Source organism: Odocoileus virginianus, chromosome 11 (genome assembly GCF_023699985.2).
Source record: "Odocoileus virginianus isolate 20LAN1187 ecotype Illinois chromosome 11, Ovbor_1.2, whole genome shotgun sequence".
Classification (NCBI taxonomy): domain Eukaryota; kingdom Metazoa; phylum Chordata; class Mammalia; order Artiodactyla; family Cervidae; genus Odocoileus; species Odocoileus virginianus.
The window spans coordinates 3,906,565-3,930,886 of record NC_069684.1 but is presented as its reverse complement, the minus strand read 5'-3'; the positions used below and the strand labels follow the sequence as shown (position 1 = coordinate 3,930,886).

At 53.0% G+C, this 24,322-nt stretch overlaps 1 protein-coding gene across 4 annotated transcripts; it reads left to right on the top strand.

The window, feature by feature from the left end:
- Positions 1 to 3,982: 3,982 nt before the first annotated feature.
- Positions 3,983 to 24,084, top strand: LHX9 (LIM homeobox 9). Of its 4 annotated transcripts, XM_070473837.1 has the most exons (9): positions 3,983 to 4,194; positions 4,301 to 4,407; positions 4,648 to 4,710; positions 9,737 to 9,855; positions 11,710 to 11,912; positions 13,017 to 13,372; positions 19,507 to 19,712; positions 20,952 to 21,472; positions 23,920 to 24,084. In XM_070473837.1, exons 3-8 carry the CDS (start codon positions 4,683 to 4,685, stop codon positions 21,207 to 21,209), a joined length of 1,170 nt encoding a protein of 389 aa, XP_070329938.1. In that variant the 5' UTR covers positions 3,983 to 4,194; positions 4,301 to 4,407; positions 4,648 to 4,682; the 3' UTR covers positions 21,210 to 21,472; positions 23,920 to 24,084. The 4 variants fall into 4 exon arrangements, with proteins under 4 accessions (XP_070329938.1, XP_070329937.1, XP_020756726.2 ...); XM_070473836.1 differs by lacking the exons at positions 3,983 to 4,194; positions 4,301 to 4,407; positions 4,648 to 4,710 and having other exon boundaries at positions 9,185 to 9,855; positions 20,952 to 21,340; XM_020901067.2 differs by lacking the exons at positions 3,983 to 4,194; positions 4,301 to 4,407; positions 4,648 to 4,710 and having other exon boundaries at positions 9,185 to 9,855.
- Positions 24,085 to 24,322: the final 238 nt, after the last annotated feature.

Genomic DNA, 24,322 nt, shown 5'->3' with positions numbered 1-24,322 from the left:
CCTCGCCTAAACAGTTGTTTTTCCTCTCTCTCACATTTTACCCCTCTACCTCTGATGGCACTCCGCAGGCTGATCTGTCTTAGGGTGTTTATTAGCTTTACACCCATTTCAGTCCACTTCTGTGAAGACCCTGGGCTTCTAGGACCCCCCCGGGGACCACCCTCTCCACACTTCCCCGGCTTCCCCCTGACCAGGGCAGTCCTCAGGAAACCTTTTCCTGGCCAGGGGAAGCTGATTGGTGAGATGGCAGACTGGCTTTACCCAGAGCTGACCCTCAGCTTTTACTCCAGGCAGAATTTGAAAGGTTCTCCAACATCTCCGAGGTCTGCCTTAATCTCTGCCTGTGGCCCCAGTGAAGGTCCCCCCTCCCCCCCAAAGATTTCTACAAAGCTTAAGCAACAAAAATGTCTGATGCCTTCTCCCATATTCTATTCAAAACAAAAGCCCTTCTAAACTTTAAAAGGAATGGAAAAAAAAAAAAAAAAACACACCATTAAGTCTCTAAGACGCCATGACTTCCAGTATTCATTTTATGTCAAGTATTAAATTGTTCCCCAAAACTGTGGGCAGTTTTGGTGCCCCTGGGTTTCTGATGCTCTAACTGAGGTTCCCAGAACAACCCTGTCCCATGGGCCTTAGCATCCTCCTTGGGCGGAAAGAGTAGTGTCTGTGTCTGTGGCCTGGGGTTGCCCTCTCCAGGAGCTCTTTGGAGGAGAAGCAGAGAACAGATCAGCATTGTGACAGTCTTTCCAGAAAGGTCTGTGGACTCCTGGCAGCCAATTTCCTTTCCATTCTTAGGTCAAGGAGCAGTGGCTAGCTCCAGGTTTCCAGGCAGATTTGAAGATTACCAAAGCCATCTTCTGGGAAGGGGCTGGATGGGGCTTTCTTTAGCAGTCCCAAGAGTTAAAAAGAGAAGGAAACGGACTCTAAAAGGCCATTTTTTTCTGGAGAAACGAGAGGAAGAGGAAAGCAAGTTCACTTTGAGCTCTGCCCCGCCCCGCCCCGCCTTGTTTAGACAGTATTCTAGAAAGCGCCTTGGAAGGTGGGAAAAAGGTCCGGATGCTGCCTCCTGGACGCGCGCCTGTTTCTCCTTCCAACTCACCTCCTGCAGCGGGGACCCGGCCCAAAGTAGGACGTCCATCCCGGGGGGCCTCTGTGACTCTTCCTGCCATAACTTCTAAAGCCTTCCCCACAACCACAGCCAAGGAGCCGCCGCTGGGGTGGGGTTGGGGTGGGCTGGGGGCGGGAATGGGGGCGCTCAGACTCTTTCCTGCCTCTAGAGCTCGCGAATCAAGGTCTCAAGTTCTCCACCGCGGTTCTGGGGGAGAGGCTGGTGAAGCCCCCGGGAGAGCTGGCAGCGGCGGGTGCTCCCACATTAAACACAATACGGCCACATAAATGGGCCTCGCCGCGAGAGCTTCCAGCTATATTGTATTCGCACATTGTAAAGTAAAAAGTCAGGTTTCTTATTGGGTGTGTGTGTACAAACACATGTGGATGCCTGAGAAATAGACTTCCCGGTTTAAATCAACTCTGGGGCTACTTCTGGAGGCTCCTGCCGCCGCGAGGCGGGCACCATAAATCAAGGGAGATTGATTTCTAGATTGTTTCTAATACGGAAAGACCCGGGGGAAGCAGGGGTCGTCGTGCGGGGTTTAGCGGGGCGGAGGGTGGGGAAAGCTTCCTGCCGGGGCGTCTGGTCCTCTCTCCCGGGAAGGCCCGGCCCTGGCTGTTCGCCCAGCAGGTGGATTGCTAGCACACTCCTCGCTCTTCAAAAGCCACACCGACCCCATCGATTTTGCAGAGCCAGAAAGGGAAGGGCTTTTATTTACCGCCCCTCCAACCCTGTGCAACTTGGGGCTCCCACACCGGTCTGGCTGTATTTGGACCAGAAGGGGCCCGAGAAAGGGGGGTGCTCCCCGGGAGCGGCGCGGGTCTTTGTCCGTCGCGGTGTGCGGTGTCCTAAGGCGATCTCGGGAGTGTCCGGCGCGCGGGGTTCCACCGCCGGACGCCAGCGGGGGTCTTCGGACAAGTCTGTTGGAGAAGGGGGTCCACGATCTGGCCAACGGCCATGGGCTTGCCGCCTTTTCTGAGCTCTCTGAGGCCTCGCGGACCCCCGAAGGAACGCCCCCCGCACCCCGCGCCTCCACTGCGTGGGAACACCTGCCTTTTTATCTTCTCTACATTGGAGCAAGGGCTTGAGTTGTGGAGGGGACGTCTGCCCGTGATGGAGGATTAAAACTCGCTGCTATTGGTAGCCTTCACTGCCCTGCAACAATTAAAAGGTACTTCTGGATGCCCAAACTATCTCCTCCCTCAGGAAAAAAGAGAAAGCCGGTTAAGTTTATATTGGGGTGGGGTGGATGGGGGGTGCGCGCCTCTGGAAAAGCTTGATTCCCGAGAAAAAGTCGTGGGAGAACTCGCAACTGTCTCTTCTTGCCGGAGGCGGGTGGTCACCGGGAAGAGCAGCCCACCCAGACCCGAGGGGTGCATTTTGCCCGGCGGGGGGTGGGGGTGGGGGACTGGGATGGGTGGACTGGAAGATTCCTGGCGATCACATCTTCCCATCCGAAATCTGCCTTCTGAAGCGTGAGCTTCCGTGCACGCGTCTCTGCCTGCTTCTGTGTGTGTGTGTGTGTGTGTGTGTGTGTGTGTAAAGCATTTTTTAAAATCAAATAACCTAAAACGGTTCGTGACCCCAAAGAGATTAAATAAAGCCCGCTGCTTTGGACCTCGACGAGTGGGAGGACCTGAACGTTTTCGGGTCGGGGTCGCCGTCGATCCAATTCAATGGCCTCGCCAGAGAGCGGGGGAGCGGACCCCGGGAGGCTGGGGAAACAAGCGGAGATGGGGGCGTTCTCCGGGGAGAAAGAGCTGAGGAGGACGGGTTGGGAAGGGGAAAAGGGAGGGAGTGGGGGGCGATGGGGGAAACTTAGATCAACTAGTAGGACTGGTTGGCTGATGGGACCGTCTGGGGCAGCCAAGGGTCTAGGAGAAAGAAGAACTCCACCGGGGGGCTCCGAGCTGCACTCCGGGACTTGGCGCGGAAAGGCTAAGCCAGAGGGCTTTGATTCGCGACTCCCGCTGGATCCCTTGCCAGCGCTGAAGTGTGTGGCGGAGCTTGCGGGGAGGGCGAGAAGAGGTGGGTACACCCTTGTGTCCAGCGCCACGTGCCCCCAATCCCGGGCAGTGGTCGCTGGCGGCTCGCGGGCGCGCGGAGCCCCCAGTGTCCTGCACGCTAGACCCGCGCGCGGTGGCCAGGGAGGGAGGCAGAGGTAGGTGGGCAGGGCGGCGGCGCTGCCGGGACCGCATCCGGGGGCCGCCGGTCTCGCCGCTCCTACCCCTTCCCCATCCGCACAGCCACCTCTGGGTGATCCCCGCCCCCACCTCTGAGAGCGAGGGGAGGCCGGGTGGGGAGACTGGGTAAATAATTGGCCAGAGACCAGGCTTCCCGGTTCTCCGTCCGTTTCCTCGAGGCCTGACTGCGTCCGGGGTTGCTGGGGGCGACGCAGCCTCTCGGGAAGCCGAGACCCTCCAGGTACCCTGGCACCCGCCCCTTCCCGGGGATCGGAGTCTGTGCTGGAGAACGCTCGTCTCCCAGGCTCTGAGTTGGTTTTCTCCAGATGGATCGCCGTCCCCGCCTCCTAGCCGGAGCCGGGCTGCAGGGATACCTGGGGTCGGCGCGCTGATCTGGCGGAGAAGGCCACCCTCCCGCGCAGAGCGCACCGCGCAGGGCTGGGTTGCGGGCGCCCGGCCCCGGAGCGCCGAGAGGAAAGGAGGGGGCGCGGCGGGCGGGCAATCCGTGGCTCAGCCCCCGGCGCCCCTCCAGGCGCTACCGCCCGCTCGCCGTCTATGCGGGCACCAGCTGGCAGAGACAGCATCTCTGAGGTGCCAGCATCTCCGGGAAGGCCAAGGCGGACCGGCGGGGGGGTGGGGGGGGGGGAGGCGAGCTGGGCGCGCCGCGGGACGCTAGTCCTCGAGGGGCTCCCGGCTTTATGAGGGTCCCTCCCGGCCGTCTCCTCCATTAACACCTCCCCTGATTGCTGAGAGGCTGGGAGGGCTGAACGCAGCCTCAGAGCCAGTCTCCCGGCCCTGGCCCGCGCCGCTGCCCTCTGCCCACCCCTTCTCCTCCTCCTCCCGATCTGGAAGCATAAATAGAAATAAAAGACAGGTGGAGCGAGCTGCGGGTCAGAGGTGAGGGATTCGGGTCAATTCCGACAGAGAGGGAGAGGAGAGGAGAAGGGGAGAGACACAGAGAGACCCACCCACCAACCACCTGATTATTTATTTGGATTTACAGAGGACCCCTTGGCGAGATTCTGGGGACTGGCTCTCACCTCTGGCCGCCCGCCGCCCGCCCTCCTTCGCCCCGGACTGGCTTCTTGGAGGGAACGTCTGGACCTCAAAGTAAGATTTCGATTGGGGTTGTCTGGTCCGAGCAGTTTTCCGCCCCCGGTGTGCTCCTGACCTCCGGGTGCCCAGGAGCGCCCCGGGCACCTACCGGAGGCGGCCCGGCTTCCCCGGAGGCCGCTCGGCCCCCAAGGCCTCGGCGGGAGGAGCGGCTGGGACGCGCCTCCCGGGTGGGGGGAGGCGCGCGGGGCCCCGGGTCGCACCTCGGAGCTGACGCGCGGGTTCTCTGCGGTGCAGCCACCATCGCGGCGTGAGCGGCGTGAGCTCGCAGAATGCTGAACGGCGCCGCTCTGGAGGCAGGTGAGCTCCCCGCCAGGTTCTCTCTCGTACCCTGTGCCCTAGGCCGGAGCATGTATCTCGTGGGTGTGTAAGTGGGTGTGCACGCGCGTGTGCCACCCCCCCCCCCCTTCATCGGGTGAGAGGAAGAGGGGTCGTGCTTGCCCTGGAAATCGTACCGCGATCAGTAGGTTCTAAAATACGCGGTCTCGTTCAGAGTCCGCTGACAGCAGTCGTGAAAGCCGCCTTTCCCTCCTCCGGCCTTGCTCTCCGAGGCCTGAGATTCTCGGAGTGCAGGCGCCGGGGCCCGGAGGTCGCCCGGCCACTGCGCCGCGCGTTGTCTGGGCACCAGGGATGCGTTCCGGTCCTCGGCGAAGCTGCTGGGGGCGTCTCCTCGCGGGGAGAGATGGAGAGAGATGGGGAGGGATGGGGCGGGCGGGGAGGGGCGGCTAGGAAGATGCCTCTTCTCCTCCGGAAACTGCCTTCACCCCCCATTTTTGGTTCAATCTGACCCCCGCGCAGCGGTTTCTGTGGGCGATCTCCGCAGACGCGGAGTGGGGGCTGGGGGGCGGGGGGGACGGCTCCCTTTATTCCGGCGGCTGCGGCTGGCCGGCGGCGCGGCAAATCCCAGGTGAAAGGGATTCAGATTTCAGAAGCTCGGTCTTCGCCACCGGGCGGCGGGCCCTTAGAGAAGAACCCAGGGGCGGGTGGGGCGCCTTGCGGGGAGAAGGGGGCGCGTAGGCGCAGGGCGCATCCGAGGGCACGGCCCCGCGCGCGCCGCGGGCGCGGGGAGAACTCCGGGCCGAGGTGCCCAGCGGGGCCTGCCGTGGGGCTCCCTCTCCGCGCGGTAGAGTTCGCGCAGCCCGGAGCCGCTCAGCCCACTCCCACCAGGGCTGGAGGCCCTCCTCCGAGGACTGACGCCGAGGTGCGCTCTGGTGGCGGCGCCAGGCTTGGCCCTGCCGCCTCGGTGTACCCACAGGTTCCCTGAGCCCGAGGATGGAGACAGGCCGGCGAGCATCGGGGCCAGCCCCTCGCCTCCCCCACCCCTCGCCGGGCGGAGACCCCCCCGCGACGTGCAGGACTGGGTGCTCGGGTCCCAGCCCCAGGACGGCCTTGACTTCCCGGGCCCCGGGGTTCTCAGGGCAATGCTGGAAGCCGGACGCCTCTTCGAGAGCTGCACCCTTCAGACCAAGGAGGACCGTCCACACCTTAATAGGGTCAGGAGGAAAGGTGACCTCTGCCCTTTTAAGGGCAAACCCGGGGCAGAGCACCTTGACCTCCAAAATTCAGGTCTAAAGAGACCTCTCTTGTGCTCACAGTTAGAGGCCTCCTCTCTCGACCCTGAAGCCTTCGTCAGCCCCTGGGTGAAGCCGTGCGTTCCCTTTATTTCCCTCCCTTTCTCCTGGAGAGGGACCCGGCTGCGGCCCTCGAGGAGATTCCGGGACCTCGACCCTCGAGCCCAACTCCCGTGTCCGCAGTCGCTGCCGTCCGCTTTCCTCAAAGCCGCCACAGCGGCTGGCGGAGCAGAGAGGGCAGTGGGTGAAGTGTGCTCCGTCGGGCGGAGGGCAGCCCCTGGCCAGGGTTCTGCCGCCTTGCCCCAAAGAGAGCTTTGAGTTTAGACGGGAGCCTGGAGAAGTCACTGCGGGCCGCGGCCGGGGGCGGTCCCTGCACCTGTCCCAGCCCGAGGTGCGGGGACTCAGCCCTGGGAACTGAGCGAGCAGCACCCCAGCGTGTATGGAGCACCCCAGGGCCGCCCCGCGGCCCCAGCACCTCCTCTTGAGAGATGAAAGAAGGCAGAGACACCAAGACCCTTTCCTGGAAGTGCTTACTGTCCCTTGAGAGTGCTGGGGGGGGGGGGGCGGGGGGCATCTCCCCGAGGCTGCAAGACAATAGGACGTCCCAGGCCACAGCACAGTTCTGGGAGTCTCCCCTTCCCCCAGTGGGTTTCCTTTTCCTGGAGCCGGGAGAGGAGGCAGGGCTGGACCCACCGGGAGCGATTTCTGACAGCCACAGGACTAAGGAGGACCTCCCAAACTCCAGCAGCCCCCCTGCCCCACCCCGAGGTCTCGGCAAACTTCCTGCATTGGCAGAGAAGGAAGAACGCGAACAGTTGGCATCTTTATGTGAAGTTAGCAAATCCCACCTGGCACAGGAACTTATAACCTGAGTTTTATAAGAAAAAGCCGAGACAGCGGGCTCCAACCCGGAAGCTGATGGCAGGAGGCCCCCCGCCCTGCCTGTACTGGAGGGTCTAGGAGCAAATCCGTGTGTGCAGGAGACAAATGAGGGAAGCAAGGAGTGGAGGGCTCACAGGCCTTCCGAGCCTGCTTCCCTGGAGACGCTTCCCAAAGTTCTGGCCTCTCCTTGGAGTTGGTCAAACCCTCACTTAATGAAGTCTCCAAGCTTTCATCCCCAGCAAGAAGGCAGTGGCGTGCTCCAGCTCTATTTATTTTTGCTGAGCAGGACCCAGATCCAGCAACAGCCAAACCCAAACCCAGTTCCCAACCTCCACCTGGGGGCGGGGGGAGTTAGCCCAGAAACTGGACAAAGGAGTCCCTGGATTGAGGTCCCAGGTTTACTTTCCCTTGGAGCCTCCTTGGTTAAAGGATGTCCTTCTCAGAGACCCCTCCTCTTTCCTCTCCCCCTCCTCCCCCTCCGCCTCCTCCCCCTCCTCCCCCCCCCGCCTCCTCCCTCTCCCCTTCCCTGGGCCCGGTCCCCTCTTGTGGAAAGGCAGTCTGCCCCTTTGTGAGAGGACCTGCAGTCTCTTAAAGAGGTGTTGCCCCCAGCCCCTGCGCTGGTGCACGTGGGTTTGAAAAGTTCATTGATTTCCCTCCAAAGGGGCTAATTACATTACTTACAGTAAATAGCAGCCCTGCTGTCCAGTAGAGCTGCCGGGGGTGGGGTGGGGGGTTGGGGGGGAGTCTTCAGTTCAGTTCACTTGATTGGCTTCATTTTGTGTGTGTGTGAAATTGTATTTTATGAGCTGTATTCTGGCACCCGGAGGACCGTAACAGCGTCCAGTCTGAAAATAACTTTTTTTTTTTACCCTGAGAAAAGAGCAAGGGGGAAGAAGGCGAGTCTTGGGTTTCATGGCAGAGGCGATTCCAGCAGCTTCAGAAGTCGATGCTTTGGGACAGGAAGTCGGATCGGCACCGTTCTCGTCTTCCTTCCTTTCTCCTCCCTCCCCCCTTCTTCCCTCCCTTTCTCCTACTTTCTAGATTTGGCCACCGTTCCCGGTCGGGGTCCTCCAGGAGGGACGCGAGTCTGCCACCAGGGGACCCCTCGGGTGTCCCGGACCTGCCGGGAGAAGCGCGCGATTCCCGCAAAGCCGACGGGGCGCCGTGGGGGAACGGGTAGCCCCGCGGAGGCCCGCGGAGGCCCGCCGGGTCTTCCCGCTCTCGGCTGGGAGCTGGGTCGGTTCCTGCCGCCGCTCCCCGCGTCGGGCCCCTCGGGGGCTTCTGGCGGTTTGCATGAATCCACAATATCCGAGTATTGTGGCCACTTTTTAACAGGGCCGAGGAGGGGCCACGACTCGCGGTAACAATCCCGCCTCCTGTGAGGCGCGGGGGCTGCCGTTCCGCTCGTCAGCTCTCACCTCTCCCTCCTCCACGGCGAGGAGCCCCTTCGCATCCTCCTCACCGCGCGGGGCGCCCACGTTTACAGGTCCCCAGTCCAGCAGGGCAGCGGGGCGCGCGACCGGTCCCGGGATGTGGGGGGCGGCGCCAAGCTCCCGCGGGTCCCCGCGTCGCTGCCCACATGGACAGGCTTCCTCCGGGACGCGGGACTCGCCCTCAGTTTCTCTCCTACCCTGAACCGGCATCGCCCGTGGCCACGCTGCGGCTGCACATTCATCACCAAGCCCACGCCCTGTCCCCTACACTGGTGGTTCCAAGTTTTTTTTTTTTTTTTTTTTTTTTTGCCAGAAGTAAACTCCAGAAACAGGCTCTCCTGGTTCTTCTCACTTTGGGGCTTGCTTCAGCCCCAGGTGGGGTCGGGAGGCCGTGGGGAGGTGAAGCGGAGCCTGCTTTTAAACGAGTGGAGGAAGTCAGGGGTGGGGGAGGAGAGGGTGTCCCAATATTTATTTATTTGGGGTCCCCTCGAGCTGGGGACCGGAAGGTCCACAAGGAGGAGACGTGAAGTTTGGGGCTGGGATTCTGCATTTCTTGAGTCTGGGTCTGATCTTGAACTTAGACCAGACAGGCCGACTCTCTGCCTTCTGCGCCAGGGCGGGGACAATAAGGGTTCCTTTTCCCCTTTAAAACGTGATTGCTGGGAACTCCTGGAAGGATGTGTGTGTGTGTGTGTGTGTGTGTGTGTGTGTGTGTGTGGAAGTAAATGCCCCCTCCTCCTGCCTCCCCCAAACCCTCCCCGCCTCCCCCCCCCCCCCCAGTGTTTGTCCCCGCTTCCCCATCACCAGGGGGTTGAGAGGAGTATGACAGGTCTTTGTTGTCTGAATAAAAATCCGTGGCGGCTCCGGGAGAGAACTCCTCCTACTAAATTATCAAAAATGGGCTGGCTTTAGTCTCTTAACAAATTGGACACCGCTCCGGCGGCAGGAGCAGTCCCCAACCCAACCTACAGGCGCTGGGAACTTGCAAGCGGCCAGGGACCGCTGAAAATAGCACTTCTTTTTCTTTGTGTTCAAAATTATTTTCTTTCTCCACCAGGTTTTGCTCCCCCCCCCCCCACCCCCCGCCCGCTGCCGTTGTTCCCCGTTAGTGAGTCGAGCTCTCGGAGCGGTCAGATCCGTCTGCTTCGCCTCCGCTCGCCCCGTTCCCGTTTGTTTTCTGCGCGTCTCCTTCAGGGAGTCGCCGGGGCTGGCGTTCCCCTGCTGCTTTTTCTTTTCCGAGCAGACCCATTTCCACCGCGGCTGCCTCTTTCCTTCTTCCCCCTCTCCCTCTGTCCCCGAGCGTCTCGGCGCTCTCCCATCGCCCCGCCTCTGCGCTCCCCGCTTCTCCTCCTCGGAGGAGCTGAGAGCCCCCGGGGCGAGTGTATATGGAAATAGTGGGGTGCCGAGCAGAAGACAGCTCGTGTCCTTTCCGCCCTCCAGCCATGCTCTTCCACGGGATCTCTGGAGGCCACATCCAAGGCATCATGGAAGAGATGGAGCGCAGATCCAAGAGCGAGGCCCGCCTGACCAAAGGCGCCCAGCTCAACGGCCGCGACGCGGTAAGGAAGGGCCGGCGGCCGCGGGAGCCGGGAGCCCGCTCGCGCGTGCAGGGGGAGCCGAGTCGAGCCGCCACTGCGGCCGGGCGAGGGTGGCGGCTCGTAGGCGCGTCCGCTGCGGATCGGCGGGTAGGTTATCTTCGGTTTGCCTGGCTGCTGCGGGGCAAGAAAAGACCCCTTTCTGATTTAGCTACATTCCTGAGAGCCCGAGCTCGCTCGTCTCCGCCGCAGCTGGTCCGGGGGAAGCAGGGCTAGTCGGGCACGAGAGGATGGCGACGTCCTCCCCGGCGGCGCAGACGCCGGTCTCCCGGCCCGCTGGGCTCCCGGGCACCTCCCCGGCGAGGATCGGCGGCCCGAGGGTGAGCGGTGCGGGCCACCGGCTGCGGCGCGCGGCCGAGCGTCCAGGTCTAGCTGAAGCTCCGGGTCTCCAGTCCCTGGGTCTGGAAACCGGCCTTTCGGGGTGGACTAGAATGCGTCCTCCGGACGCTCGGACGCTGAACGCGCAAAGCCCGCCATGGTCTGGGGGTCTCTGGCAGCCCGGCTCGGTCAGCTCCTCGGCCGGGCGCTCGTAGCGTGCTGGGGAGTAGAATAGAAAGTCCGGAGGAGCGGGGCGCCGAGCCCAAGCGCGAGAACTTTCTAACCTTCTACGCTGTGATCAACCACGCTGTGTCGATTAGGCATGTAGGCCCGCTTCGTAAAGAAAACTAATGAACGATCTCTGTGCTCGCCTTTCCCATTTACGAGCCGGAGGGGGGAAACGACAGACGTCTCCGCAGAGTTTGAGCGAAACAGAGCTGTGTAGATCCTCGGGCGTCACACCGGGAATCGCAGCTCAAACTAAGCCGGTGGACAGACTGCCCGGGGCCGGTCAGCGGTGTTTGGGGTCCACCAAGTAGCCGAGCAAAATGGTTTCAGTGCGCGAGGGAGGGAGGGAGGGGGCTGGTCTGAGTAAAGGGCTAAACTACTTTTCCAGGCCTGCCGGGGTTTCAAAGGGGAAAGTCCAATCCATTTCTGCTAGTCCTGAGGGCAATGTCCCGCAGTTAACCACCCACCTTTTGTGGCTATCCCGTTTAAAAACAAAATGCAGTAATGCAAATACGAATTTCACGGCGGGGTTCCGCTTAAGGCGAGGGGTCCCCTTCCTCGTAGGGTCGTGGGGACACAGAGGGGAAGCTTAAGGTCGGCATTGGAAAGATTTTCAGAACAAAGATCTCCGAGGTATGTTGATGTCAGGGAATGGGGGCCTGTGCAGAGGTGATCGGATAACGGACCCTCCCGGGAACAGGTACAGTGCTTAGTAGGAGAAGGACCGATAATCCCGAAGATGACAGAACAGCAAGATCTGCCAAATATATTTCGATGGAAACAACGTCGGCCACATTATGAGCACGAGTATTAAACCTTCTCCCTTCTCTTGTACTTTCAACGTTGCTTATAGTGATATAAAGAGAAATGTAATAGTGTTTGCTGAAAACCAGTATGTTCTTGTTCAGATCTCCCTTTCATCCTCCAACAACAATTTCTGTTGTTTCATTTCGGGCGAGTCGAAAGCCACACTTTTTAAGATTTAATTATTTGAGTTCGGAAACCTCCACCATCTATACAGTCCATGCGCTTCTAGCACTTTTGGAAAATGTTCGAGGTGACCAGCGGGTCTTTAGGTTGAGCCCGGGTTCAGACAGACGCGGCAGAAAGAGTACAAGTGGCAGAAGGAAAAACTGCAAACGTTTCCCCATGTCTGCCTTCGCGGAGGGGCCCCTGACCCGGCGGCGCTCCCGGAGGCCGGGGGCTGGCTCTGCGCCGGGGACCCGCGTGGGGCGGCCCCGCGCGCTTCTCACCGCGCGCGCTTCCTTGCAGGGCATGCCCCCGCTGAGCCCGGAGAAGCCCGCCCTGTGCGCCGGCTGCGGGGGCAAAATCGCCGACAGGTACTACCTGCTGGCCGTGGACAAGCAGTGGCACCTGAGGTGCCTGAAGTGCTGTGAATGTAAGCTGGCGCTGGAGTCCGAGCTCACCTGCTTCGCCAAGGACGGCAGCATTTACTGCAAAGAGGATTACTACAGGTATTCCCACCCCATCCCTTAACCCCCTGGCGGGGCCGCCAGCCCAAGCCCCTGGGTCCCCTCCCTGCCCCCCACCCCCTTGCCCAGGGAAGCCCCCAGCGTGCGCCTTCAAACTGCAGCGTGCCCACCACTGCCAGACGCGCGGGGAGCCGGGAGGGGGGCACCCCAGGTCCAGAACCTGCTCTAGACTCTCCCGTTCAGGCGCCCCCAGAACACCACTGAGGGAGATGGGCATGTCCTAGGAGGGTCAATGAATGTGTCCCCGTCTACCGAGGCTTAAGCGGGTTTGTGTTTTCCGTTTACTACGAACTCAGCAAGGCCGGTGCCTTGGAACTGAACCGGTGGCCGAGGCAGCAGCAGTAGCTGCTGGCTGTCAGGTTTTCGCGAGGGTGGCGGGGAAGTCACCTAAATGACCAAGAAAAGGAATAACTGCTGTTGCCAAAACCCAGGCCACTCAGTTCAGAGATGCCCTGAGCGCAGCGGGCTGGAACCTGCCCCCAGACTCCCCAGACGCCGGAGAGTGAACTGGCTGCAGCATGTTCACTGGCTCTGCTCCGTGTTTCTTGCCTTGGGGACAGGAGCGGTCGGCCTCGCTCTCTGCCGAGGCGAGAAAAGTGGTTAAAAAAGAATTAGCTCTCCTCTACAGAACTGTCTCCGCCCGCCCCCCCCAGGGCAGTGTCTGAATATCTTCATGCACACTCATACTTTTATAAATAACAACACCCTTCCTGTGAATGCCTTGTAATCGAGGAGTCGGTTTCACTTGGCATCGCAATTTAATATTCTTAACATACTGTTGTGAGTTAGCCAGGGCACGGTTTGTTCTGGTTTTTGCTTTTTAAAATTTTTACTTTACAGGAAAGAAAACTGAAGATCACTTTCTCGATTCTTCTTATTTTAATGTAAGGGTTCTTTGTCATATTCATCAGAGCAGGTCAATCAGCAGATAAAATAAATATATCCAAGAGGGCGTGGGTCCTCCCCTCCCGGCTCCCTCCCGGATCTCCATCTTGGGCCGCTGCTGACCAAGCCCCTGGGTGCCACGGTGAGAGGTGGCTCTGCCTCGGCCTCCGCCTGCTCCCTGACGCCACTGTTTCCTTCCAGAAGGTTCTCTGTGCAGAGATGTGCCCGCTGCCACCTCGGCATCTCCGCCTCCGAGATGGTCATGCGCGCCCGAGACTCCGTCTACCACCTGAGCTGTTTCACCTGCTCCACGTGCAACAAGACCCTGACCACGGGCGACCATTTTGGCATGAAGGACAGCCTGGTGTACTGCCGCGCCCACTTCGAGACCCTCTTGCAAGGAGAGTATCCGCCGCAGCTGAGCTACAGCGAGTTGGCGGCCAAGAGCGGCGGCTTGGCCCTGCCTTACTTCAATGGCACCGGCACCGTGCAGAAAGGGCGGCCCCGGAAACGCAAGAGCCCGGCGCTGGGGGTGGACATTGTCAATTACAACTCAGGTGGGCGCCCACCCCCTCCTCGCCGCCCCTGCAGCCCTAGCCCCGGGTCTGCCCGGAGGAGAGTTCCATCTGGCTTCTCCCCCGGCCGAGAGCTAGCTGCAAGAGGGCACTTTCCTTAGCATGACCCTTTTCTCCCAACAGCTCTCGGTCACTCGGAAAGAAGCTGGACGGTGGAGTGAGAGAGAGAGGGAGGAGAGAGAAGGGGGGCGGGGGAGGGCAGAGGGAGAAAGGGAGAGAGAGACACCTTTATTTCGTTTGTGGCCAGAAACACATTCAGCACCTTGGGGCTGCAGCGACTTCCCCCAAACAGGCAGAGCCAAATCCTTGTTGCCCATTAGTTAATGAGCCCATTAGTTTCTGGCTCCCAGTTGGAGCGAAACAGCCCCAGGGCAATTCCTGTGTGGAGGCCAAGTTATAGATCCTGGAGGAGGTTTCCCTAAATACTAAAAAAGAAAAAAAGAAAGAAAGAAATCTTCAGAGGCCAGCCCAGTGTGTCTAGAGGGGACAGAGGCTGTGGTCACCAGCCCAGAGTTAATCAGGGAAACAGTTGGCATGAATGTTGAAAAACCAAATCCGTCATGTTGGTGCAGAGTGACTGGAGGGGCAGGAGTCACTCTCTAGAGTCGATGTGAGCTGGTCTGCCCCTTCCCTGGGTCAGGGGACTGTCCGGCCAGCTCACAGCCCTGTGATAAACCCTCCAGACACCCAGACCATCCCTCCTCCCCCCACCCCCAGCTTTCCCTCTTAATTAAAAACAAAATGCAGGCAACAGGCCAGAGAGCAGCTTTCTTCCTTGCTTGGGTGGGGGGGGGCACACCTATCATTCATCAGTCTTGCTCACGAGTTCCCCCTTGTTGGCAGCCTGCCCCCCACTCTCCAGCCCCTACGTGAGGATGGTGACAGGCCCCCAAGACCACAGTCTACCTCTAAGCAGGATGGAAGCTCTGGAAAACAGGTTCCAGAAAACCCTAGAGCTCACTTAGGGGTGTCCTCAGGACCGGTTTGTTGTCGTTCAGTCGCTAAGTCCTGTCTGACCGTTTGCAACCCCATGGACTGCAGCCCTCCAGGCTCCTCTGTCCTTCACCATCTCCCGGAGTTTGCTCAAACTCGTGCCCTTTGGGTCAGCGATGCCATCCAACCATCTCATCCTCTGTTGCCCCATTTAGCCGTTCTGACTTGCGGTGCCCTGGCGCAGCCCCCCTGGACGTTTCAGCAGGAGACTCGGGCTCAGGGAGCCCTTTCTGTTGCAAAGGACCTTGGGGACCTCACGGTGGCCACTGCGCTCTGTTACCAGGCGCACCCAGATGCCAGCGAAGGGTGGGCATCCCAGAGCGTGGATCTTGCCTGGCTTTCTCTTCCAGTCCCCACGTACCTGGTGTGGTGCATGAGCCCCTCTGGCTCAGTAGTAAAGGGACGCTGTCTGCCCCCCAATAAGTGACTCGCCCAGGGACCCTCAGCCAGTGTGAGCAAGCGGAAATGGGTCCTCCTCTGAACCCACAGTGTTGAGGGGGCGGGATCTGGCTGGCTGAAGGGGGCTCTGGCCAGCTCTCCCCTCAGCTCCCTCCTGGCTCAGATTTCACAGAAGCATAGCGGGGATGTCCCCGAGAAGGTGGGGACCTTTGTCCTAGGGGTTCAACCCTGGGTCACTGGAGGAGGAGGGCCCGCTGCTGGCTGCAGACCTAGCCTAGATGGGATGGTGTCCCGCAGTGGGTGCACCCCCGGGTTTTGCCAACCCCCTGCCGGGGGTCAGGGCCTCCCACCGCCCCTCTGCGCCTCGGCCAGCAGGCTGATTCGGGGCCACGATGCCCAGCGTGGTTACTTGGGCTCCTTTGATGCGTGGTCCCAGGGCGGCCAGGCAGGGCACCGATTGTTCTTTATTAATAGAAGATGACATTGGAATCTCTAGGCACTCACCAAGGCCCTAATGCCCTAATTAGAGAGAGAGAGAGGGAGAAATAGAGAGAGAGGGAGAGAGACTAGTTGGGTCTGCAGAGAGCAGGAAGCCTGGAGCAGAGGCTCCCAGAAGGTCCAGAAGCCTGGGGAGGAGCTTTCTAGCCAAAGGCGGCAAGCCCGGTTTCTTCGATTGTTTGCTTAACCTAATTAGCTTCATTTGATTTCGCCTTGATCTTACTTTACGTTAGAAAGATGCGCAGAGCTTTAAGAACAATGAAATTGTGTTTCTCCTGCTTCTCTGAGAAGGAGCACCAGAGAGTGCACATTTATTTCATAAAAAGAATGAGAATCTCTTTCCTTTTCGACCATTCCACTTCCATTTCCACTTCCGCCGTTAGTCTGCAAATTAAGGCGCTCCGAGGTTCTGGAGAGAGCTGATGCTTCTGTTCGTTAAGGAGGGAGAGGTTGTGGAGGCCTACGGAACAGAGCCAGTATGCACCGCAGAGAGCCGGTAACTCTTAATTAACGACCACCGCATCCCTTCGGGACTTTCCCCAGAGACAGGAGCAAACAGCGTACAGTTCAGATCTGGTGAAATAATCTAGAGAAACTGGGTTAAAGATGCCTGCCCAGAAATCAGCCTACCACTAAAACAAAGTTTATCAAGCCAGTGCCCATTTGTTATTACAAAGAAACGCTTCAGTGAATTAAAACCACGTTAAAAGCGCAGAAAATAAAATGGACCCACAATTTTAGCTCCTTATTTTAGCTTTCTTTGAAGCCATCTCTGCTTAAATGTAAACTAGTCTCAGAAGAGTCATAGTGCTACTAAACAGATCTGATTCATACACTGATATATTTTCAAACACATGTACACAAAATATGTTTGTGACTCAGAATTCCAGGGATGTGAAGCTAGGCAAAGATCTGTAAATGCTTGATATAGGGCAAGTGCCTTTCCTTGAGACTGTTCCTAATTTAGTTTATGTCTCTTTGTGCAGATAGCAGGCGGATATTTTAGAGCCACAGGAAGTCTGTTTGGGATGCTGGTTTGAAATGAAGCCCTCCGGGGTGAGAAGAAGATTTAGTCTAGGGCCGATAGCTCTGGCTTGGGTAATTTTGCCTTAACCGCGAGGCTAGATTTTTGCCACTTCTGGAAATCTCCCTCCTCAGGTTCTTTCTTGGCTTCCGAACTTCAAAAGCTCCCTGAAGTCGTTAAATTAGCCTGGCACTGACCCCTAGTGGTCTCTCCGGGATCGCTTCTCAGAGGGCTGCATACCTGCAGAATAGAAACTCACTTCCTGATGGGTGACCATTTCCTAAGTGACCAGAGAGTAAAATATTTAGATCTTATTATTAATTTTATAGTGCCAGATGTGTGTACTCACAGGTGTATATTTAAGACAGTTTTAAGAGAGTTATCATTTCATCTCATAATTCAGTGGTGGTGGGGGAACCCCTATAGCTTTAAAAGTAGACCCTGAGGAAACACAGTCACTTGCAAGTTTACATAAGGCATTTGTAGTTAAATTTAAGTAGTTTAGGCTAATACGCTGAGTTACTCTGTCGATAACACAGACTGCTCTATTAAGTGCCATACTGTCATAACTGATTCCGCAGTTTTCTGTTTATGTGAATACCATCTTAAGAGCTAACTTAATCTTTTTGCACGCTGAATTGTATTCTGCGAGAAAACAAGTCACACAGTAGTGCTTAATACACTGAAATTCTCTACTGAATTTTAAATCAGCCATAATGGATACAGAATTCATATTCAGAGAAGTAGTTTTTATCATACCTGTCTATAATTGTGTGTGTGAAAAACGTGTCTATAATTATTTTTTCATTAATTCATTTTAGAGACTAATAGGTATATAGTTTGGTTAGGAATAGAACTCATTTCTAAGAAATAGTAATTTGTGGGTGGGGGTTGATGGCTAAGGGCATTATTTAAGTACCAAGTCAAGTCTTCTACCTCAGTGTAATACTCAGTTTAATAAGCTATTCAGGAAGAGTTACACATCACTCACCTAGGGTAGGGTTGAAATCTTATCTGAAGAAGCCTCCAGTGACTAAGGTGTACCTCTTTGACTGTTTTGGTGTGGCTACATTTATAATCTGGTTGTGAAATATAGCTCAGTTTACTGAGATAAGTATGGTTTTATAGTAGGTCATAAGATGCTGTTTCATCCATTTGGGGATACAAAAGGGCAATTCTGTAGAATATTTGAACTTGACATCTCTCCCTGGGGGTGCAGTAGGATAAAATGTAAAGCATATTCTATTCTCTCTCATTTCTGGGTAGCTGGTGCCCTTTCAGTGGGGTCTGAGGAGTCTCTGTTCAACCTTTGGCTGTGTATATCTACCTTGCAGTCCGTCTCAAGTTGATATGACTTTGCAAGAATAGTCATTGATGATTTTATGGATGAACAAAAATTCAAAATCTTGATTGAATGCTCGTTGAATTCCTGGCCCTGTGTTGGACATAGAGGATCTGATGGTGAACATCATAGCGTCTTTCTTTCCATGAACTCACCTGCCCTCTTTACGTGTCTCATGGAAATATGAACCAAGGAGTCATTAGTTCATGCCTAGTCTCATGGCATTAGGGAGAATTTCTTAGGTGGATTTTGTGATGTGGGTGACTCTTGTTGGGTCTCTGGATATATACTGATTCACTGAAAGTGTTTTTTTAAAAAGTAATTCTAGCCAAAGCATTGGAGAAGGGAATAGCAAACCCACTCCAGTATTCTTGTCTGGAAAATCCCATGGACAGAGGAGCCTGACAGGCTACAGTCTGTGGGGTCACAGAGACTCGGACACGACTGATCACGCACTCATGCAACCAGAGCATCGCAGGCATATAATATTTTATCAAGCAGAACGGAACAACTAATCGTAAGAGATGTCTCACATTCTTCAAGATCCTGGTTTCTCCCCCAGGCATGTGATCATGTTGATTTTAGATATTCTATTACAGTGCAATAAAATGCTGGATGATCAGTCTGAATATACATCAGATAAACATCTGAAGTAAGGTGTAAAGGAAAAAAAAATTGTCATGCTCTTTAAATTGTGAAAGTTGGCTGAATCAGTAAATATTTAGCAAAGTGTTTTCCTTTTGTAATCATATTTTTTATGCAAAGCTAGGTTATCGGAAATGACCTTTTAAATGAGCATCTTTACACCCTGGGGATGAAGACTTCCAGGCTGGTTTCAAAGGCTGAGTGGTTTTGCCCTCAGTGTGGAGGGGGCTGTGGAGGGGGGTAAAGGTGCCACCCCCTCCCCCTGGCCTGCCAGCCAGCGGCACAGCTCACACTCCGGCTCTCACAGGACCAGAGCAAAAAGGGCCACCACCCGAATGGGACAGCAGCGTCTCTGAGCTGGGAGCTGTGAGGAGAGACTCTGGCATAAACCAAGTGAAGACAGACCTGGGCTCCTTCTCTTTCAGAAATATCTATTCCGGTGACTCCAAGGGAAAACTCTCTTCATCCTGGTTAGCCCCATGTGAACCAGTTACTGCTAAGTGTCCTCAAAAGTAATATTCTTCTGGTTATGTAAGAATCTTGCAGGTTTCTATTTTGTAACTTCTCCCCTTCTTCTTTTTCACTTTTTCTGAAAACGTTCTAGGATGTGCAGGAAAGGCTAAAAATTGGAACTTAGATCCTTCCTTCACTGGGGGGAGCAGGGCCAGGGAGATGGTCTGTAAAACTTTTAGACTTGAGAGAGCTGAAATTACTGGCTTGCATATCCTCCTGTCTTCACAGACTACACCTTGTTTCACAAACACAGACAAAATGAAGAATCCCTGAAAACCTTGTGTGTGCAGGGCCAGCGTGCTCATACACATCACATAGTAGAAGAGGGTTCCCCCCCCCCCCTTACACTCTTGGAGAAGATTTCTGTCACTCCCACACTTAGACCTTACTCATCTTCTCAAGTCTTCCTAGCAACCATTAAGCCAAAGGGATTAGATTTATCTAATAACTTATCTAAATGTATTAGATGTATCTAATACTTTTCTACTGCGTAAACTTCGAGTGGGTCCACACTTAACAGACTAGTTTGGCGGACTTGGGGCGATTAACCTCTTTCTTTTGTCTGGATCCTGCTCGTAATTGGGTCGACAGCTTTTCCACCGTTGCTGTTCTGTCATGACAGGAGCATGCCACCTGCCATCCTTTCAGCTAAGGCAGGCCCGTGCACTGAGCCCTTCTTTTCGTCCCCTGTGGCTGCCGCAGGTTGTAACGAGAACGAGGCCGACCACCTGGACCGGGATCAGCAGCAGCCTTACCCGCCCTCGCAGAAGACCAAGCGCATGCGCACCTCCTTCAAGCATCACCAGCTGCGGACCATGAAATCCTACTTCGCCATCAACCACAACCCGGACGCCAAGGACCTCAAGCAACTTGCTCAGAAAACAGGCCTGACCAAAAGAGTTTTGCAGGTAAGAAGCGTCCATTGTTAGCTGTGCCTACAACTTCCCCTTACAGTGAAAATAGTTCTCTTCCCTGTTTGATTTCCAGTACTGCTTCTCGTTAGTTACCTTACTTACCTCCCTAGAGAGTGTACCAAGCTTTTGCAGGGGCTTCCTGGAGACTGCCCAGAGAAAGAGACAGAGAGAGAGAGAGAGAGAGAGACCCAGGGTCTCCTAAATTGCAGCCACATTCTCCCTACAGATGGGGAAATGGGCCCACAAAACCACCTCCGCTTGCCCCGCTGCTCTGCAAACGCAGGTGGTGCTGTCTGCACAAGCTGTGGCTTTGGAGACCTCTGTCCACGTCAGGGTCAGTGCGCACACACCTGGGGAGACCTGCTGCTACCCTCTTGCTTCAGCACACTCTTGGCGGCCTCATTCCCCCCTTGCAAGCTTCCAGATTCACGTAGACCCTTTTGGTCAGCTCGTGAAAAGCCACAAGCATGGTTAGCTGTCTCCGCAACCAATCGGAGCGAGTCTTCCCATTTTAACCAACCGCATCTGACCGCTGCAGACTGCAGTGAGACCTGCTGGCCCAGGGCCTTGCTAGGCTCATCATGGTGAGAATGTCTAACCAGAGCCCTGATGGTGGGTGGCTGGGGGTCGCCTCTGATGCTCTCACCCTCAGTGACAGACAGCAGGCGTTTTAAATTCCACGCACCCGTTTCCGGTTGCTTGGAGTCTGTGGCCCTGGAGGTTTTTCCTGTGCAGAGTACTTGGCATGTGTCAGACTCAAGAACAGCCAGAAATCTGTTTCAATGATGTTCATTTCATGCGAGTGATTCTAACTTGGTGAAACATCCGCTGACCTCGCCTGTCCTCTCTCTGGAAAGACAACCGTTGAGGGATGAGGGTGTATTTCCACCCCCACCCCCACCCCCTTGATCGCTGTGCCTTCATTTCCCCAGGGTGTCTCCACTTAACCATCCGTGCCCCCGAGCGGCACCGTTAATGCTGGGGGTGGGGGCCCCGCTGCAGCTAAGAGGGTATCTGTAGTCCTACTGGGATTACTCTGTTGTCAAAGAAAGCAGAAAGAGAAAAAAACAGAAACAAAGGGAGGGGGAAGGCCCTTCTCCCCCTAGGAAAATAAACATTTAAAAAGAGAAACGTATATCCAAAACAATTTTTAAAAAAAAGAAGAGAAAGGGGGAAAAAAAGGAAGTATAAAAATAAACATCGGTAAAGAAATCCATTGGGATTGGTTTGCAGGTTTGGTTCCAAAACGCACGAGCCAAATTCAGAAGGAACCTTTTGCGGCAGGAGAATGGGGGTGTTGATAAAGCCGATGGCACGTCGCTTCCGGCCCCGCCCTCGGCAGACAGCGGCGCGCTCAGTCCGGCGGGCACAGCGACCACTTTAACAGACCTGACCAACCCCTCTCTCCCCGTAGTCACAGCCGTGGCCTCTAACCTGGACAGCCACGAGTCCGCCAGCCCCGCGCAGACTACCTTAACGAACCTTTTCTAACGCCGGGCTTCGGGCTTTTTTAAATCGTCCTCTTCTTTTTATTATTATTCGAATGATTATTTTATTATTTACAAAACGATTCCCCCCCCACCTCACCCACAAGATACTTGGCAAGTAACGACGACAGCTTGGTGTGTAGTGTCTTGCAGCCACTTGGCAAATGAGTTTACAGTTTCGTCTCCTTTACAAACTGTACTTTTTTTTCTTTTGTCTATAAAGTGTATTTGGATTTTAAAAAAAAGATTAATTAGATCGTTCAGTCGGTAAGGGGAATTTTGGAATCATTCTAATAAGTGCCTCTTAAAATTGTATGTTACTTATTTCCAGAATCTCAAAGGAAAAAAAAACACCACCAACAAAGAGTGGTATTGTGATGGGCAAAGAATCATATTCCCAGTTACATAATTAGGTGAATAAGGAATCAGATAATTGATTAAAATTATCTTTTAATCTTGCAATTGTACCTGTACTTATGAAAGTTTGGAAACTTCACATTGTCATTTTTTAAAAATTTTAAAATGCAAAAAAAAAAAGTTTTAATCATTCCTTTTTCTTACAAATGAGGAATATGGTTAAAGAAACAATAGCTAATCTAAATATTAAAGATTAATTAGATGGGAAAATCTAACCAGGAATGTGACTTTTATTTTCTCTTATGGGTATAGTCCCAACAAAACTTTCTTATTAGTTAATTACTGCTTTTCAACATTTGAAAAATACTTAAACCTCCTGTGCATCCATAAAATTCCAAACAGAATTTGAAATTTTATACATTTAACCTTCTCAAACTAAAAATGATAATAGATATAAAACCATTCTTTCTAAATTATTTTTTTCCCCAGGGAAAATGGAAATAAGCAAAATATAATTTTTTAAGAAGTTAAAAAAAATCAGTATAATTTAATTGATAGCTCTTAATTGGCTTTAGTTGTACCATGATATTGTATCTGGCATTCTATACAAATAAAGTTAAAAAACTTAGTAACTAATATTAACAATGAAAATTCTTTAACTAATATTAACAATGAAAATTTTTTGGTTTTGTTTTGGTTCATTTTACTTCGGCACAGGTTGATGTATTTGTCAGAAAAAAAGGAAAAACTTTTCTGACGTTAGAGATTTGAAGTTCTTAGTTTAAAGATAAACTCAGAAGCCTTGTGGATGCTAATCTGAATATATTTCCTAGTTTACAGTAGCATTTTTTTTTCTTTTAATTTAAGCTAAAATCTTAATGGTCTGGGCAGTGGTGAATGTTCATCTATATGCTTCTGTTGTAGTTAAATATCAATTAGATTGTGGATTTCCTAAAAAAATAAAAAATAAAAAAGAAGTCAAGATATATGTCTTGCTTTAGTGGATTGTTAAGAATAACTTTGCACATATTCTCCACTTTTCGGACCCCTTAAATCTCCTCTGGCGTTCGAAGTGGTTATTTAATAGATTTTAAAGGTGTCCTTCTGGTTGTATAAATGTGTGGTTACATATTGACAGTTCACTGCCCACATTAAAGTGCATTATTGTAACTTTTGCTCAGGGTCTTTAGAAAACTAGCACAGAAAGTAGCTTATTTTTTAAAAAAAGATGATGGAAGATAAGTTAACACTGTAACAGAAGAAGGTGTGTTTGCCATTATATATTTAGCAAGTGTGGTTATCATCTTATATGGAGCTTAAATCTTGACTTTTCATATTTCTATTACATTTTGGGCATTTACCACTAACCAGACCAAACAACCTTGGTAAGGCTGAGATCTTATGAATACACTTTTACAGGTAAAATATTGATACTTATAAATTTTGTTCTTTGACAGAACAATATATGGTACTATAGATCTACTTTATTAAGTAGACTAATTATAACTCAGTTCTCCTATGTGCCTTATGAGATAACTTGGAAGTAAGTTTGTGAAAAATCAGGATATATGTGTTGTTTGTTAAATTAACTGTTTTAAGCCCTTTTGACACCTCACTAGTTTTGTACTGTTTTACCTCTTATTTCTGAAACTCTTTTTATGGTGTATCCTGTTAGAGGGGACAGACATGTCATAGAAAGCAGTTGTGCACTCTTTCCAATATAGTTGATAAATTCAATAATCTTATATATTGAGCTTCGTGTTTATAGTACAGTAAGTGGTCTAGCAAAATTGTCCATGTTTCTTTGTTAATTGAGAAATGCATTGTATAGAAACTATTTCCCTTAAATATTTATGGACCAAACAGTTGTGATATATCCTATTAAATTTGTGTGAATAAACCATTTTGAATCTAAGGACTTTTATTTCCCATCAGTTTTATTTAAGGTTTAACTGTACTAGTGTGTTTTTGATATCTATTTGTAAAAGCTGTTAAAATGGTAATACAAAATTTTTTAATATACAGACATACAAATAGTTTTTAGATTTCCAAACTTATGATTCATTTTAAGTTACCATTGCATTTGCAATGCAATTCAGCTTAGAATTACCTTTAAATATATTTTCCTACAATAAAAGTAATGCCCCATGGATTTGACTCAGCCTGATTTTTAGAATTAAAAAAAATAGATAATTAGCAGAAAAAGTAATTGCATGAAAAGAAGCCTTAAATATGATTAAGTTTCATGTTAGGTCTATTGAGCACAAATGGATATTTGTAAATCTAAATAGAAATTGAAGACCCCTAAAAGCCAAGTTGCTCTGGAGTTAATAAATTGTCACTATGATTTTTTTCAGGGAGAACAAATCTTGGGGCATTACAGCCAAACATCCCGACGTTTGAAAATTCCCTAAAGTATTAAAAGAAGGGGAAAAGTTTGATCGGAAATCCACTGCAGTGAAGACAAAGACAATATTAGGTTATGATAATCATACATTAAAAGATCTATTGAGCCAAAAAAAGAGAGAGAGAGACAGAGAGAGAGAAAGAGAGAGAGAGAGAGAGACCAAGAGACTTAAATGTCATTTACTGAATGTTAACAAAACTTCTGTTCTTTATGATGTCTAACACAAATGGAGGCTTAAAATTATATGATTTTAAACAAAGTGAGACAAACCGTGTATAATCCAGAGCAGCCAGGCAGTAATATGCCCACCCCAGAGCTGAAGAAAATTATTCTTGGAAAAAAAAAAAAAATCC

What these genes read in the sequence shown, in the direction of transcription:
- LHX9 (XM_070473836.1), top strand. Translation starts at nt 9,682, where the DNA reads ATGGAAATAGTGGGGTGCCGAGCAGAAGACAGCTCGTGTCCTTTCCGC. An exon ending in CATTGTCAATTACAACTCAG is followed by an intron (nt 13,373 to 19,506) that starts GTGGGCGCCCAC and finishes TGGCTGCCGCAG; the next exon opens with GTTGTAACGAGAACGAGGCC. An exon ending in TGACCAAAAGAGTTTTGCAG is followed by an intron (nt 19,713 to 20,951) that starts GTAAGAAGCGTC and finishes ATTGGTTTGCAG; the next exon opens with GTTTGGTTCCAAAACGCACG.